At 34.0% G+C, this 15,448-nt stretch overlaps 1 protein-coding gene across 1 annotated transcript; it reads right to left on the bottom strand.

Annotated features, from left to right (window-relative positions):
• Positions 1 to 972: 972 nt before the first annotated feature.
• Positions 973 to 11,444, bottom strand: si:ch211-71m22.1 (uncharacterized protein LOC100149582 homolog). Its single transcript, XM_048164124.1, has 10 exons — positions 11,062 to 11,444; positions 9,594 to 9,632; positions 9,396 to 9,479; positions 9,232 to 9,302; positions 8,932 to 8,974; positions 7,428 to 7,648; positions 1,899 to 2,060; positions 1,533 to 1,694; positions 1,358 to 1,409; positions 973 to 1,265 (listed from the first exon to the last, which is right to left on the bottom strand). Exons 2-9 carry the CDS (start codon positions 9,607 to 9,609, stop codon positions 1,380 to 1,382), a joined length of 789 nt encoding a protein of 262 aa, XP_048020081.1. The 5' UTR covers positions 9,610 to 9,632; positions 11,062 to 11,444; the 3' UTR covers positions 973 to 1,265; positions 1,358 to 1,379.
• Positions 11,445 to 15,448: the final 4,004 nt, after the last annotated feature.

Raw genomic sequence — 15,448 nt, forward strand, 5'->3', positions numbered from 1 at the left:
TAAAAAAACAACAACATTTTTTCAGGTTCATTCACCACACTGGAAATAGAAAGTCAAGTGCATTGGATTGTGGAATGCGGTGTCACACAGTATGCTCGGGTTGTATACTCGCATTTTGGCACATTTGGGGTATTCTATACATGCATACTTTTACATACTTTTTTGCATATATTTGCATACTGTGCACAGCATATACTGCAAAAATAGTACAATTAAAATGTAGTTTACTATAGTGTATAGTGTATTATTCTAAAACTAAAAGGTGAATTTTGAGGTTTCCTTTGCATTTTTTATTTATTTATTTATTTATTTTTTTTTTTTGAAAATAATTTATTTTAGTGAAAAGTCTACAGATGAACATCTATTTTCCAAGATAAGGCTAAGGACTTTTTTCAAGGATCATTTCAAATGTTTCCTCCTGAGTGCAGCAAACAGCATCCTTATGGTGTATAAATAAGGTGTTGTTGCTGAGCAACATTAAAACTTGAATAACAAGAAAGCAAAGGTAAAAAAGTAAAAGTGTTATTCATTATCTAATGCCTCCTTAACTTCCAAGAAGGCATAATGAGGAGTTAAAGAGCATTTCAACTGGGAAAAAGGCAGTAAGTGCTAAATAAAACTGTGGATGTTATTTAGAATAATGAGAATAATTACACAGTTATGTTTATGATATGTTTATGTTAACTGCATTTTAATCTGAAATACTTGAATATATAATGCACCTCCAGTGATTAGTTATGCATAGACTGTAAAAAGTGGTAGCCTGCTTAAATAGCTATTTCTACCTGATTTAACCCATAAAAATACTTTTCTGTATACATTAATGTATTTATAGGTTGATTCGGTGATGTTAAATAATATTTTTGACATGAATAAAATCAGTTAATGTAGATATTACTCTTTTTTCACTGCAGAATGGATGAAATTATATCTTAGCAATGGACAGAAAACTGCTGACCAAAAAAACAAAAATCGAGAGTAAAATTTAATCAATCATTTTGCTTGTTACAGGTTTGTTTATAAAAATGCCTTAAAGTTTTGAAGATAGTTAATTGTTTAGCAAAACCATCCATAGAGCAGGTACTTTGTTGATAGCTAGAACATCTCAACATTATTGAAAAGAGTATTGCTGTCACCTAGTGGTGGCTCAAGAATATTAATAAAAGACTATATAATATCATGTACACTAATGTGTGTAATATAATTTTTTAGCAGAGTGATCCACATTTGAATCCATGTTCAGAATAAGGAGTTCAAAATTCAACCTGAAATATTAATTGAAAGACAAGAGTTACAACTATGTTCCGTCAAATCGTGGGCATTTTAAAATATCCTCAAATGCAATATGTGTACTTACATGACATCCAGACAACTATCGTTTATTTACTGTGTTCAAAGAACATGAAGTCCTACAAGAGAACAAGAATATCAGATTATTCACTATGCTGAAACAAAGAGCCTATAGAGGAAGATTAGAAAACTGGTCTAACAAGAAAAATGGTGACATACAGTAATGACCCATTTTTGCTTACTATGAGAAAACATGCTCCAAAAAGAACTGCTTTAATCTTCACATCCAGATCCATAGGAAAGGAGATTCCAAAATTGTCTGCATCAGTGAAAGATTCTCTCACCAGACCTGTCCATTGTTTAGAGATTTTGCCCACCTTTGTTGACTCATCCATTGACAAAACCTGTTTAGAAGCAAATAAATAATTATTTATGATCATGTAAAATGATATGTGGTATGTAATTTGATAGGATCACATGTTCATTTGTTTTTTTGATCTTCTCATTTGAAAGAGGAAGTATGGGTGACAAAATGGAGAAATATTTCAAACATGTTAAGTCAAATGATCAAAACTATCATCAATATTTCTGTCTTATATTGTTCATACGTCAAAGTTCACATCAGCGCAGCATCTGCAGGAACAGAATGGCCCCACGATCTTCAGAACTGCTTCCCTTTTCTCATTCTGAATGGTAAACTTTGGAATAAAAGGATGCCAATTCTGGATCACATATCCAATTGGGTTGCCTGGTGGAGACTGGATTTCAAGCTAATAGGGAGACAAAAGATACATCAGCAGCAACTTGAGCAGTTTAGGCATAACTATCTTTGAAATATAGTAGATCTTTAATATTACTCACAAGGTGGCATAAGCTGTTAAAGGTGCCCTTGATTCAAAAATTGAATTTACCTTGGCATAGTTAAATAACAAGAGTTCAGTACATGGAAAAGACATACAGTGAGTCTCAAACTCCATTGTTTCCTCCTTCTTATATAAATCTCATTTGTTTAAAAGACCTCCGAAGAACAGGAGAATCTCAACATAACACCGATTGTTACGTAACAGTCAGGGTGTACGCCCCCAATATTTGCATATGCCAGCCCATGTTCCCAACATTATGAAAGGCATTAGACAAGGGCAGCCAGTATTAACGTCTGGATCTGCACAGCCGAATCAACACACTAGGTAAGCAATAGCAATAACAACAGCGAAAAATGGCAGATGGAGCAATAATAACTGACATGATTCATAACATGATATTTTTAGTGATATTTGTAAATTGTCTTTCTACATGTTTTGTTAGCATGTTGCTAATGTACTGTTAAATGTGGTTAAAGTTACCATCGTTTATTACTGTATTCACGGAGACAAGAGCCGTCGTTATTTTCATTTTTAAACACTTGCAGTCTGTATAATTCATAAACACAGCTTCATTCTTTATAAATATCTCCAACAGTGTGTAATGTTAGCTTTAGCCACGGAGCACTATCAAACTCATTCAGAACCAAATGTAAACATTCAAATAATCACTGTACTTACACGATTAGACATGCTGCATGACAAACACTTTGTAAAGATCCATTTTGAGGGTTATATTAGCTGTTTGAACTTTTTTTATGTTGTTTAAGGCAAGCGCGAGCTCCGTGGGCGGAGAGCATGAGCAATTAAAGGGCCAGCAGCCCTGAATCGGCTCATTTATAATGATGCCCCAAAATAGGCAGTTAAAAAAATGAATTAAAAAAAATCTATGGGGTATTTTGAGCTGAAACTTCACAGACACATTCAGGGGACACCTTAGACTTATATTACATCTTTAAAAAAAAAGTTCTAGGGCACCTTTAATTAAATCACAAGCATGACAATTGATGGTGGCATGGCTGTCTACCCATCATGCAATTGTCATTTGAAAATGTAACAGAAAACTTCCTCATTTTACAGTCAAACATGACATGCATAGGCTAAATTTCTGTCATTAATTACTCACCCTCATGTTGTTCCTTGTTCATCTTTGGAACACAAATTAAGATATTTTTGTTGAAATCAAAGTTTTTTATTATTATTATTTCATTTTTTTATCCCCCACAGAAAGCAATGAAATTACTGTCATTCGAGGTCCAGAGAAGTAGTAAAGGCATCGTTAAAATAGTCAACATGACTACTGTGGTTCAACCTTAATGTTATGAAGTGACGAGAATACTTTTTGTGCACAAAAACAAAACAAAAATATAGACTTTATTCAACAATTTCTTCTCTACCCTGTCAGACTTGTACGCACTTGACGCAGTGAACGCAGTTTAGCGCTTCCATGTTCACATTTGAACGGCGGCTCAGTATTGGCCGACTCTGTTAGCTAAATCTAACGACGCATACGTGTGATGCTGACGCAGGAGCTGGCCAATACTGAGCTGCCGTTCGGACATAAGCGCTGAGCTGCGTCAACTGCGTACAAGTCTGACAGGGTAGAGAAGAAATTGTTGGAAAAAAGTCATTATTTTTGTTTTGTTTTTGTGCACAAAATGTATTCTCGTCGCTTCATAACATTACGGTTGAACCACTGCAGTCACATGGACTATTTTAACGATGCCTTTACTACTTCTCTGGGCCTCGAATGACGGTTATTTCACTGCTTTCTGTGGGGGATGAAAAAAAACTTGATTTCATCAAAAATTTCTTAATTTGCATTCCAAAGACGAACAAAGGACTTACGGGTTTGGAAGGACATGAGGGTGAGTTCTTAATGACAGAAATTTCATTTTTGGATGAACTAACCCTTTAAGAGTGTCCATGAGTGTTCAAAAATGAGTGAGGAGTATGTTTTACAAATATCATAAATTGTTATTAATATATTAAAATCATGATATTCATTTTTTGGTAAGTCATGCCACGTGATATTTTACAACTTGAACTAACCTTGCCTTGTCATTAAAAGGTTGAATTATCTGATATTTTAAAAGACTTGTATACCTTGATACAGTCTGCAGGGGTCTTTACTATGATTTCATTTCCTGTTTTATGTTTCTTTACCCTGTCGCACCACATAACTTTTATTTGGTGGACAACGTATACAATAATTTCATTCTTTTAATGAGGCTAAAGTTGTATCACTTTGATATAGGACTGGACACCCTCATATGGACTTATCCTTCCCCCTCAGTCAAGATGAATGTATAATTACCAAGTGCATAGGCTTTCTAGCTTTAATATTAGGCTGCAACATTTTAGTTAAAGTCCCTGTAAAGTCATTTTAAAGTATGTGTTTTGAGCTTGTCACACCACAGAAAAATGTGTTATTAACCACCCAGCCAAATCTGAATCATTAAAAAAATCTGCAAGTAAACGAAATAAGTTATCAAAATCTCGAAAAAATAGGCAGCGCTCTCTGCTCTCAAACGCTGGGGGCGTGTCCGCTGTCGGTGCTGAAACCACACCCACTCGCGAGAGCTGCAGCCTCAACTTACTTGTCTAATGAGTCAAACATACTGATGCATATAAACAAAAGAATCACGTTAGAGGGTTGCACATTTTAGTAGAGTTACTGTGGACTACCTACTAATTATAACATAAGCACACACGACAACTTACACTCATTGGGCACGTACTGCCGGACTGTTGTCGAGTCGACAAATGACGGCGCCGCGAGACGGGAGGATGAAGGCCGGGACGGGAGAGACTCTATCCGGCCCCATCATCGGTTATGGTCGGGACGGTAAGACGGCCGAGGCGGGAGGGGGGGACGAGGTCTGTTCAGTCACATTCACCAAAAACAGCGGATTATCTGTGAATCCCAGCTGTCTGATGAAAGTTTGTAAAATTGTCCGGTGTAGAACGATCACTTTAGAATCCTTCATATAATCGTTTTAGGAAATTTAAATAAGGAGACCGAGCATATTGTATATTTTAACAACCATGTAATATGCATTTGCGTGACGAAGGCATTTACTAGCTAAATGTGCAATGGGCTGTATGACTAATGACACTCGAGATTGAGCGAGTGAACCGCTGTAGAGTTAGAGGCGGCGCCACGCTCGGTGCGTCATCGACAGTTATATAGTGTTAGGGGAGGGGCTATGCTCGGGGGACGATGTGCGTCATTAGACCCCCGTTTTAGCTCCGCCCAAAAAATCCTGAGCAGAGACTTGGTGAAAAACTGTTTAACGCTCTAACTTCACAATTAAGCATTACTCAATTCACAGACTTTGTAATGTGTTTCAGCAATACATTTGTAACATTTATAAAAGTGTTTAGAAAGAATTCTCAGAATTGACTTTACAGGGACTTTAAGGACAGCCTGATTCACAAAGTCACATTTTAATTGGCACATTTGACACATGAGTCGGCTAAAGATATGATGATTTATTTTTTTTTTTTTTAGATAATTGGTTGATTATTTCACTGTATTGTTATTGTCTGTCACCAGTTGTAGTTCAAGCTGTTGATCTAACTTTCCATGAAATGATGCATCTGTTAAATGGATCACAATGAGCAATTTTTTTTAATATAGTAAAGCAGTCACAATTAATTTCTTTTGGTGGTGGTGGTGGTGGTATCATGGTAACTTGTCTGTATTCATGGTAAAACTGCTGAAATTGTGTATCTAAGATGCAAGGCCGTAACCTTGTCTTGAACATTGGGGGGAAACAATTTTTTTACAAAGCATACAGAAATAGAACAGTGAGGGAAAATGTTGGGTCTAATTCTACTTGGGGAAATAATTTTTGACCTATTTGCATTCATTTGCATTAAAATATGCACACGTGTACTTTTTTTGTATGCGTAATATGTCGAAAAAGTAAAATGTTTCTTGTCTTATTACACTCAGTTAGGAATTACATGAATCACATAAATGCATATTTTCTATTCAAAATAGCCATATTTGAGAAAAAAGTCAAGTAGTTTGCATCACTGAATGTTACTGACGGTCATTTAACTTTTTATTGCAAAACAGTTGAAATGTATTAAATGTTTCACTATTTACATTTTACCTCACTCTCTTTCATTGTTAAACTGATGCTTTGCGCTGGAAATCACGCTCTGCTTCCATGAACAGTAAAGCCCGTCTTCTTTGATTTGATTACTTTGATTTTGATTGTCAGTTGTTTTGACATTGATAAGTGCTGTTAGACCACTGAGGCAGACCAGACTAAATTGTAACTTTTAAACCTTTTTGTCATCCTAACACCATACAGAGCGCTGCGTAATGGAGTGCAGCAGAGCAGTGCAAGAAATGAAAATATCTTGTCCCCCTCAATGTCTGTGGTGGTTACAGCCCTGCTAAAATGTACGGTTACACTTTATTTTACAGTGCCGTAGTTACATTGTAATCATATAAGTACTGAGTACTATTAATTAACTACACGTACTTACTATAGAGTTACACTTAGGGTTAGGGTTTGGATTAGGGTTAGTTACTATTATTATTATGAATCATTTACTGTTACTACTATAGTAAGTACATGTAGATGGATACATGTAGAAACGTGTAACTATGGCACTGTAAAATAAAGTGTTTCCAAATATACTTATATCCGGTGGTCTAAACATGTTTATTTCATAGATACCGACGAGTCGAATTTTCTAATATTTTGGCCAAGACAATTTTTTTCTTTTTGTTTTATGTAATATTATTCAATGCTCTGCCATCTGTATTTGCTCAGTAGCCTTTAGTTTAACAGTTGTAGTAGCGACGGGTTTGTTTACGGTCTGACAAATACACGAATGTGCCACATTTATAATGTTACAAAAAAATTATTTCAAATCTTCTGAACTTAACAAATTGTATCACAGTTTCCACAAAAATTAAGCAGTTCAACATTGATAATAAATTAATAATAACAGTTCTCTTTTCAACAGGTTTCAATTGTAATACTATTTGACACTATTTATGCTACATATTTTTGAATAAAGTTCAAAATATAATGAACTGAATCAATCTAATTTCATCTTAATTTAATCTAAAACCTATTTTTTTCTACAATAATATCATAATGATAATAGTTCTTGAATCACTGCTTCTAAGGTTTGAACCTACAGTCTTTCATCAACCAGCCTTGTCTTTATCCACTAAGCCTGACATTCAAATCAAAGGATTTGGAACCTGAATAAACTAATTAAGTAATGAACAGAAATATGTTTTACCTCTTGCAGGCAACAGGGGAAGCAGCAGCTTCCACACTTCAAAGGGCGTGTGAGCGTCATCACTTCCTGTCCCAAGTTATCCTGAACATGGAGGACGAATGAGCGCAATGGTCCACAGAACTGTCTGTTACAGCAGTCGTTTTCCTCAGTGACATAAAACACCTGTTGCCCCATAGTGTTCTTCACCATGTACTTATTATTGGTCTCCCAGCCCAATATAACTGTAATATAAAACAATAACACGATAAAAATAAAATTATAAAATAAAGATCTGTGTATTTGTCAAATTGTGTGCACTGCATTAACTGTCCCATCTTTAATCCCCGCCTTAAAAATGTTACTACCCAATCCTACCTCATTAACTGTAGCCATATGCCATGTTATTAGACAAGCTGTTTTCAGTTATAATTCTATGGAAGTCCTGTGTGTTTGAATAGTTTAAAATTACAGATTACTGAAAAATTAATAATACAGATTAATATTACTGAAGTTTCTAAGCAAAATAAGGTAAAACATTGTGGCTGGGATTTCTTTCACCTTCTATAAAATAAAATAAATAATAAATAAATAAGTGATAAATAAAAATATAAATTAAAGACTAGATATGTACATTTTCTGAAGAATATTTGAGTGGTGCTCGATACTCGATAGATACTATGTGGTTGCCAGGCAGTTGCTAGGGTGTTCTAGGTGGTTGCTAGGGCATTGCTATGTGGCTGCTAGGCAGTTGCTAGGGTGTTCTGAATGGTTGCTAGGGTATTGCTAGGCAGTTGTTAAGGTGTTTTGGGTGGTTGCAATAGCTGTGCTAGGCAGTTGCTAGGCTGTGGCTGCAGTGTTTGCATGGTGATAACTGTCTAGATCAAAAGAACCAACTACAGTGTCTCTATGATGTCCTGGTGCAAAGATATAACCATACGGTTGCTAAGGTGCTATAAATGGTTGCTAGGGTGTGACTAGAGGAGATTTTTAAAGACTATTTGCCAGTTTGAATCAAAACAAACAAACAAATCAACAACGTGATTCTACAATGTTCTGATGCCGATATATGGCTGGCTTATTTTACTATATGGTTGCTAGGGTGATATTTAAAAACTAATTGCCAGTCTGAGTCCAAACATCCCACCCCCTTATCTCTATGATGTTCTGATACAAAGATATCCCTCTCATCTTTTTTCAATGGAATTCTATGGGATGGTTGCTAGGGTGCTAACTGGTGTCAATACTTATTGGCTACTTGATATGCCGAGTAAAATGAGCCCACCATATAGTCTCTATGACGATATATTAATTACATTTGTATTATTCTGTGAAAACATTCATTTTATTAAAAATCACATTGTTCATGGAAATTTTCAGTTCAATCCTATATGGGGTGTTGTGTAAAGCTTATATGATCAAGCAAAAGTTACCATAGGGATGGGACTTATAGAAAGGTAATATGCCTTAAATTTAAACACATTCAAAATATTAAGTAATATCAGTGGATATAACATCACAGTATTACCTTCAGCTAGCTCAACTTTCTGGTGGACAAGAAGTTGATCAATCTGTGTTGTAAAAAGGGAATAAATGTTGAAAACCATATTTAGGACTTTGAAAGGCATGGATGGATGGTAGTGTTTCGAAAGTATTTCTCTAGTAATACACAGTTCTTCAAAGAAGTGGGGCATTTCTATAATTATTTTAAAGCCACAAAACTAACACAAGCTTAGCTTAAAAAGATACCATCTCATGCAAGACAAAAAAATCCATTGTCTACAGTGGCATCATACAGAACTGTTGATGTGCAGCAGTGAAGCTCTACCTGCGTCAGGTACTCTAGTCCTGGTGGACAGCCATCGGGTCTCTGTGGAACCGGCATCATGGGCACTTGACCTTGTGAAAGGAAAAACATGACGTATTAATCGTCAGGATCTGAAAAAGTGAGATACGATTTTGAAAAATCAAACTTTCCTTAGAATCCCTTACCGTGGCCAGGTGGGGCTGGTCCCTGGCTATATGGAGGAGCAGAATGAATTGCATTTTTCTGTGGTTGGAAGTCAGTGGGGTAACCTGGTTTAAAGAGTATCAAAGAACAGGGTGTTTAGAGTTATATACTGTATAACAGCAATTTAACACAAAGCTGTCAGGATCAGGTTGCTGATGATAAGGTTTTGACACACTCACCATTATTTGTTGTCATGGTGGACAGCTGCAAATTACTCTCTGCAAACATGCAAACCAGAAAAGCAAGTTAAGCAAATATGTTCCTGTATGTTTTTTCCATGCATGGAATTTTTTCCTTGTATGGAATAGAATTTCGGCAGTCTAACAGAGTTGCTTGAAAAAAGCCAACTTACTGTAATGCTATTTATACTTATTATTATTCTTCTGAGACCAACTCTAACTCCTCCTAGAGCTTTAACTCTATAAACTCCAAACTCGGATCAGACCTTCAGACTGTTGTTAACTTAGTTGCTCTATCTATCTATCTATCTATCTATCTATCTATCTATCTATCTATCTATCTATCTATCTATCTATCTATCTATCTATCTATCTAATTAAAACTCATAAACTCATCTACCTATCAAACTAAATCTATCTATCTATCTATCTATCTATCTATCTATCTATCTATCTATCTACCTATCAAACTAAATCTATCAAACTAAATCTATCTATCAAACTAAATCTATCTAATAAAACTTAAACTTTCAAACTTCAAACTTTTAAAACTACTTCAAACTTTCTGGACCGGCATTTTCAAGGAAGAGGATGGGGGTCTTCAAACTTTTTTATCTAGTTATAAACTGCAGCTTATTGTACATAAAATAACCATTACAGCATAATGCATTCATACAGAAAAAAACAAATAGTTAACATTGAAGGACACAAAATACTGTCAAATAATCAATCAGTTAATAACTGGATTGCTAAATGAACCACATCATCTACTTTTGAGAATATCTTCATATATTTTTTTTTTAGAATTCTAATTATGTGATTAACAGAAACTTATATTGATAATTTGCTCAGTAACACTTTACAATAAGGTCTCAATTGTTGACATCAGTAACCAAAATGTGTTAACCTAAGAATAACAATACATCTTCATCTTCAGCATTTATTAAACATAGTTAATCTTACTCTCAATATTTACTTCTTTTTAAAGATCAAACTTGTTTCTGTTAGCATTAGTTAATGCACTGTGAATCACTATGAACATTTTAGGCAAAACATAACAAAGGTTATGTTGTAAAAAATATATTGTTCATTGTTAGTTTATGTTAGTTAATGAATTAACTAATGTTAACAAATGAGACCTTATTGTAAAGTGTTACCATTTATGCTATTATTTTTCTAGTATCAGTGCTACTTTCTAATACTAAAGACTTCGGTAGTTTGGCTTAATATAGTTGTAGTGAAATAGCATAATAAACGTACATAACAATGACATGAAAATTCTATGGGATGGATACTGTAACAGATGTAAGCTGTTACTTTAAGGATTTATTACCACCTGATTTAACCGTTAAACATGCTACTTTTGTTACATATCATAGTGCGATTGTCTTATTAGTTCCGACTTGAATAAAACAGGTTAGCCTACCTGACAATACGTTTTTACATCCTATTTTATGTGCCAACTCACCTGATGATCAAAGAGAAGTACTGTTGATGTTGACGCCGTAGATTTCGTGTTTTATTCCTAACTTATTTTTTTCCCTAAAATCCACTCTGAGAGGTCGGATTTTTAAAAAAAAATCTTTTAATGAGCGACAATCCCACAGAGCTGTTTTCTCTTCGCTCTTTATCTTCCCCACAGACTGTGAATGAGTTTCCTTCCCGGGAAACAGTCTACTGGTCGCGAACACACCCCTTACAGCAAAGCGAAACAGGCAGGCAATAAATATATATATATATAATTATGACTATTTTACAGTGAAAATCTTGACATTTCTCAGATCCTGGTAGGTTACTTCGAATTATGGCGTTAAGACGGAAGTGTATCCATGGATATAGTCTAGACAGTTCAGGCCTATTTATATCTATGGAAATAAAATACATTAGGTTACACCTTTAGACGATTTCGAAAGCAACTAGCCTTTTTTTTTTTTTTTTTTTTTTTTTTTTTTTTTTTAAAGCTTCTGCTTTTTCAAATAGCCTTTAAATAAACCTCTCGGTTTCCTTCACGTTTCACTTCCTTAGAAAAAAATAACTTTATTTTTAGAAATTAGATGCGCCGTGACGTGCAATCTCAGCCCATCCATAATTAACATAACAAAGATTGCACATTGCAATTCAAGTTAGTTTTATATTGACAGAAATGGCTTGTTGTCCTTTTATTGCCTTGTAGGAATAACATAACTAACGCTTTATTAAAATGTTTTAAAATATAACAGTTTTAGGCAATTTAACAAAACCTCATCATAACCTCTCATCAGAAAGGACTACACAATTGCATCAGGTTATGTAGGCTATCACTTTACAACCGGTTCTCTAAGAGTTGTATTACCATAGAGAGCATTGTTCATAGTATCTTAAAAAGATCAATATAAGCGATAGCCTTCTTGTGAAGCCATCCTCAGAACAATTGTTGGCCAATGAAGTTTAAGGATGTTAATGCATCATAAGCATGTGTTAACAAAACAACAGACAAAACACGTTTTGAAGTTGTGAATTTATGACAAACAAGTTGATTTATGACAAACAGCAATAAATGCATCAAATAACAATCACATGCAATCACAGAAATACAGACACAAACTTGCAGTAATAAATCATATTTACCGTTGCACACTAATTCAGTATTGAAGTAGGCCTACAACCATCAACAATTATTTACAGCAATTTCACATTTTCTGTGCATCATATTTTGGAATGTTGCAAAGACTTGTTGCAAAAACTTGTGTCCAGTGACAGCACACTGAAAAAGTGAGAACTTCAGGAATGGACAGGATACGCACAACGAGCATGATGTTCTGAAGTAGGGTTGGGAATCGAAAATCAAAACAGCTGGGATAAAATAGTTTTGGAGGGCCGAAATCAGTTACTGAAACATGGAATTTGCACTTCTCCGATGCCACATTTTGACTGTGTTTAGCATCTATTTCGTGCATACAAAGTGGATAAAGTTAAAACATGTCTGCTGTGTGGACACTAGTCTATGCTGTTTTCTCTTGATGCGCAGCATGAACAAAACTTCACTAAACATTAACGTGCCTACCATCCAATCGCAAAAAAAGCTTTGTGTTTTTACTTTTAAAGTCTCCCTGAAATCAAAATTTAAGTTTTTTTAGTTTTTAGTATGAATATGTTAGCCTTAAGGTTATGAATAAGCTGTTCCAAAACAATGACAAAATTTGCATTTTGGAGATATAAGCATTCAAAACGTACAGTCTCTCACTTCCACTAAAATGGATCACAGATTTGCACAGAGTTGGCGTACCACAAAACATATCAGACCCACACAGAATGCTGTATTTTAAAGCGGTATAGAGGATGAGGAGAAACGGTTAGAGATTAGAAGGAAACTAAAGCTTTAACAAACTCTGTGACTATTGGCGTATTTTAAAAAAAGGGGCGGAACTATTCGATATATCCTGCCCTGTCTTCTTGTTTCAGTTGAAATACGTCAACACACTGAATAATGTTGCACATTCCAAAACACTTCAGTGGACCTTTAATATGAAACAAAATTAAAAAATTCAACTATCAACAAAATTCAAACAATAAATGTCGTTTTGGCGCTCAGATAGCCTATGGCATGGCAGATCTCTGTAGCGCAGTTCAAGCAGCAGCACGGACCAAGCGCATGTGAACTGATCATCTCATCCCCTTTTACTACTATTAGATCACAAAATAAACATGGATGAACACCAGAAGGTATGTTGAAAATCCATTACAACTTACCGAAATGAATCCTGTCTCGTGTAATCGCTTAATCAGTTCATAATGTCACTTAAAGTTACATTTACCTCAAGAAAGCTATTTAATATCCATAAATTTAGGCCTATTAGTTAGCTACAAAAAATATATATATTGACAAGAGCATTTTGCTATATGCACTGTATTAATTATATTTTTACTTATCATTGATGTCATTCATTATTTCATGTTTTTAAATAAATCTGTCATGAAAACAAGTTATTACAGTTTATTGTCTTTGAAAAGTGTATATTTTACCAACAAACTGGAGTAGAAACAGTTCTGAGTTATTAAAAGTTATTATAAAAAATGCCCTATATACAATGTAAAAGCAAATAATGTAGAACAACTCAGTTTTAGCTATTTGAGTGTTGATTATTAAATAAGTTTGAATAATTAATTGAATATTTATTATTATTATTATTATTATTATTATTATTATTATTATTATTATGTTTCAGTTCTCGGCCAAGTGCATCCTGAATTTTCAGTCTCTGCCCTGAATTTTCATTTAGTTGCATCACTAGTAGGCTATATTGGATCCTGCATGAGGTTTTAAAGTGACAGCATCCTAATAAACCTGCTGTAGTCTCTGCCTTTAACGTTAATCAAAGAACAAAAAAAGAAAAAGAAAATCACTCACTGATCTTGACTGAATAACTTTTGTAACTTTAACAATGATTAATCTTCATTTTATTTATAAAAATAAAACTATTCTGTGTTATTTTACATTTGATTTTAATTTCTGTAACTGAACTTTGTTCAATTGTATTGATTTATGCTATTGCTAATTTGTTTATTTGTTCTTATTTTATTACCGTTTTCTTGTCTTTACTTGAAATTTAAATTAGTTAGTACAGTCCTTTTGCTGAGGTATTTTTGTTAAAACCATGGGAAAATATTAGTGTTATTGAGGCTTCTGATTTTTTTGTAGGATGCTGATTTTTGTTCATGGAAATCAGCTGCAACAAAATGTTTTGCCAAAAGATACAGAATAAATATGTTTGATATAAATGTTTTTAACTTACTGGAATCAAAGCTGGGAATCGAAAAGAATCGGAATGGCTAAAATTCAAACGATACCCAACCCTATGAACTAGTTGTTTTAAAAAGCAAAAAAGCAGCTGAAGCATTACCTAAAGGAGAATGCAATGTCTATTTAAATCCACATTCCATAGATTAGTTAAACATTTACATGTTCTAGACGGCTGACATGTTGTATTCACAGCAGGTTTATGGTGACACACCTTTCTTTATTTGACAAATTTACAAAAGGAGGAATGTAAGGTGGAGGTGAGATGAAAAGTGGAGAAGAAAAGTGTGTGAAAAGAATGTAAAAAAAAAAAAAATACTTTATTATATACAGTACAGTTCAAAAGTTTGGAACCACTAAGATTTTTAATGTTTTTAAAAGAAGTTTCGTCTGCTCACCAAGGCTACATTTATTTAATTAAAAATACAGTAAAAACAGTAATATTGTGAAATATTATTACAATTTAAAATAACTGTTTTCTATTTGAATATATTTCACAAAGTAATTTATTCCTGTGATGGCAAAGCTCATTACTCCAGTCTTCAGTGTCACATGATCCTTCAGAAATCATTCTAATATGCTGATCTGCTGCTCAAGAAACATTTAATGTGTACAATTGTACAAAATACTTGTGTACAATATTTTTTTTCAGGATTATTTGATGAATAGAAAGTTCAAAAGAACAGTGTTTATCTGAAATCTAATCTTTTGTAACATTATAAATGTCTTTACTGCCACTTTTGATTGATTTAATGCATCCTTGCTGAATAAAAGTATTCATTTCTTTAATTTCTTTTCAAAAAAATTAAAATAAAAATTCTTACTGACCCCAAACTTTTGAACGGTAGTGTATAATGCTACAGAAGCTTTGTATTTCAGATAAATGCTGTTCTTTTGAACTTTCTATTCATCAAGGAATCCTGAAAAAAAAAAAGTACACAACTGTTTTCAACATTGAAAATAATCATAAATGTTTATTGAGCAGCAAATCAGCATATTAGAATGATTTCTGAAGGATCATGCGACACTGAAGACTGGAGTAACGATGCTGAAAATTCAGCTTTGCATCACAGGAATA

This window comes from Megalobrama amblycephala, linkage group LG17 (assembly GCF_018812025.1).
Source record: "Megalobrama amblycephala isolate DHTTF-2021 linkage group LG17, ASM1881202v1, whole genome shotgun sequence".
Classification (NCBI taxonomy): Eukaryota; Metazoa; Chordata; class Actinopteri; order Cypriniformes; family Xenocyprididae; genus Megalobrama; species Megalobrama amblycephala.

What these genes read in the sequence shown, in the direction of transcription:
- si:ch211-71m22.1 (XM_048164124.1), bottom strand. An exon ending in ACCAGCCCCACCTGGCCACG is followed by an intron (nt 9,303 to 9,395) that starts GTAAGGGATTCT and finishes TCCTTTCACAAG; the next exon opens with GTCAAGTGCCCATGATGCCG. An exon ending in TCCCCTGTTGCCTGCAAGAG is followed by an intron (nt 2,061 to 7,427) that starts GTAAAACATATT and finishes TCTCCCTATTAG; the next exon opens with CTTGAAATCCAGTCTCCACC.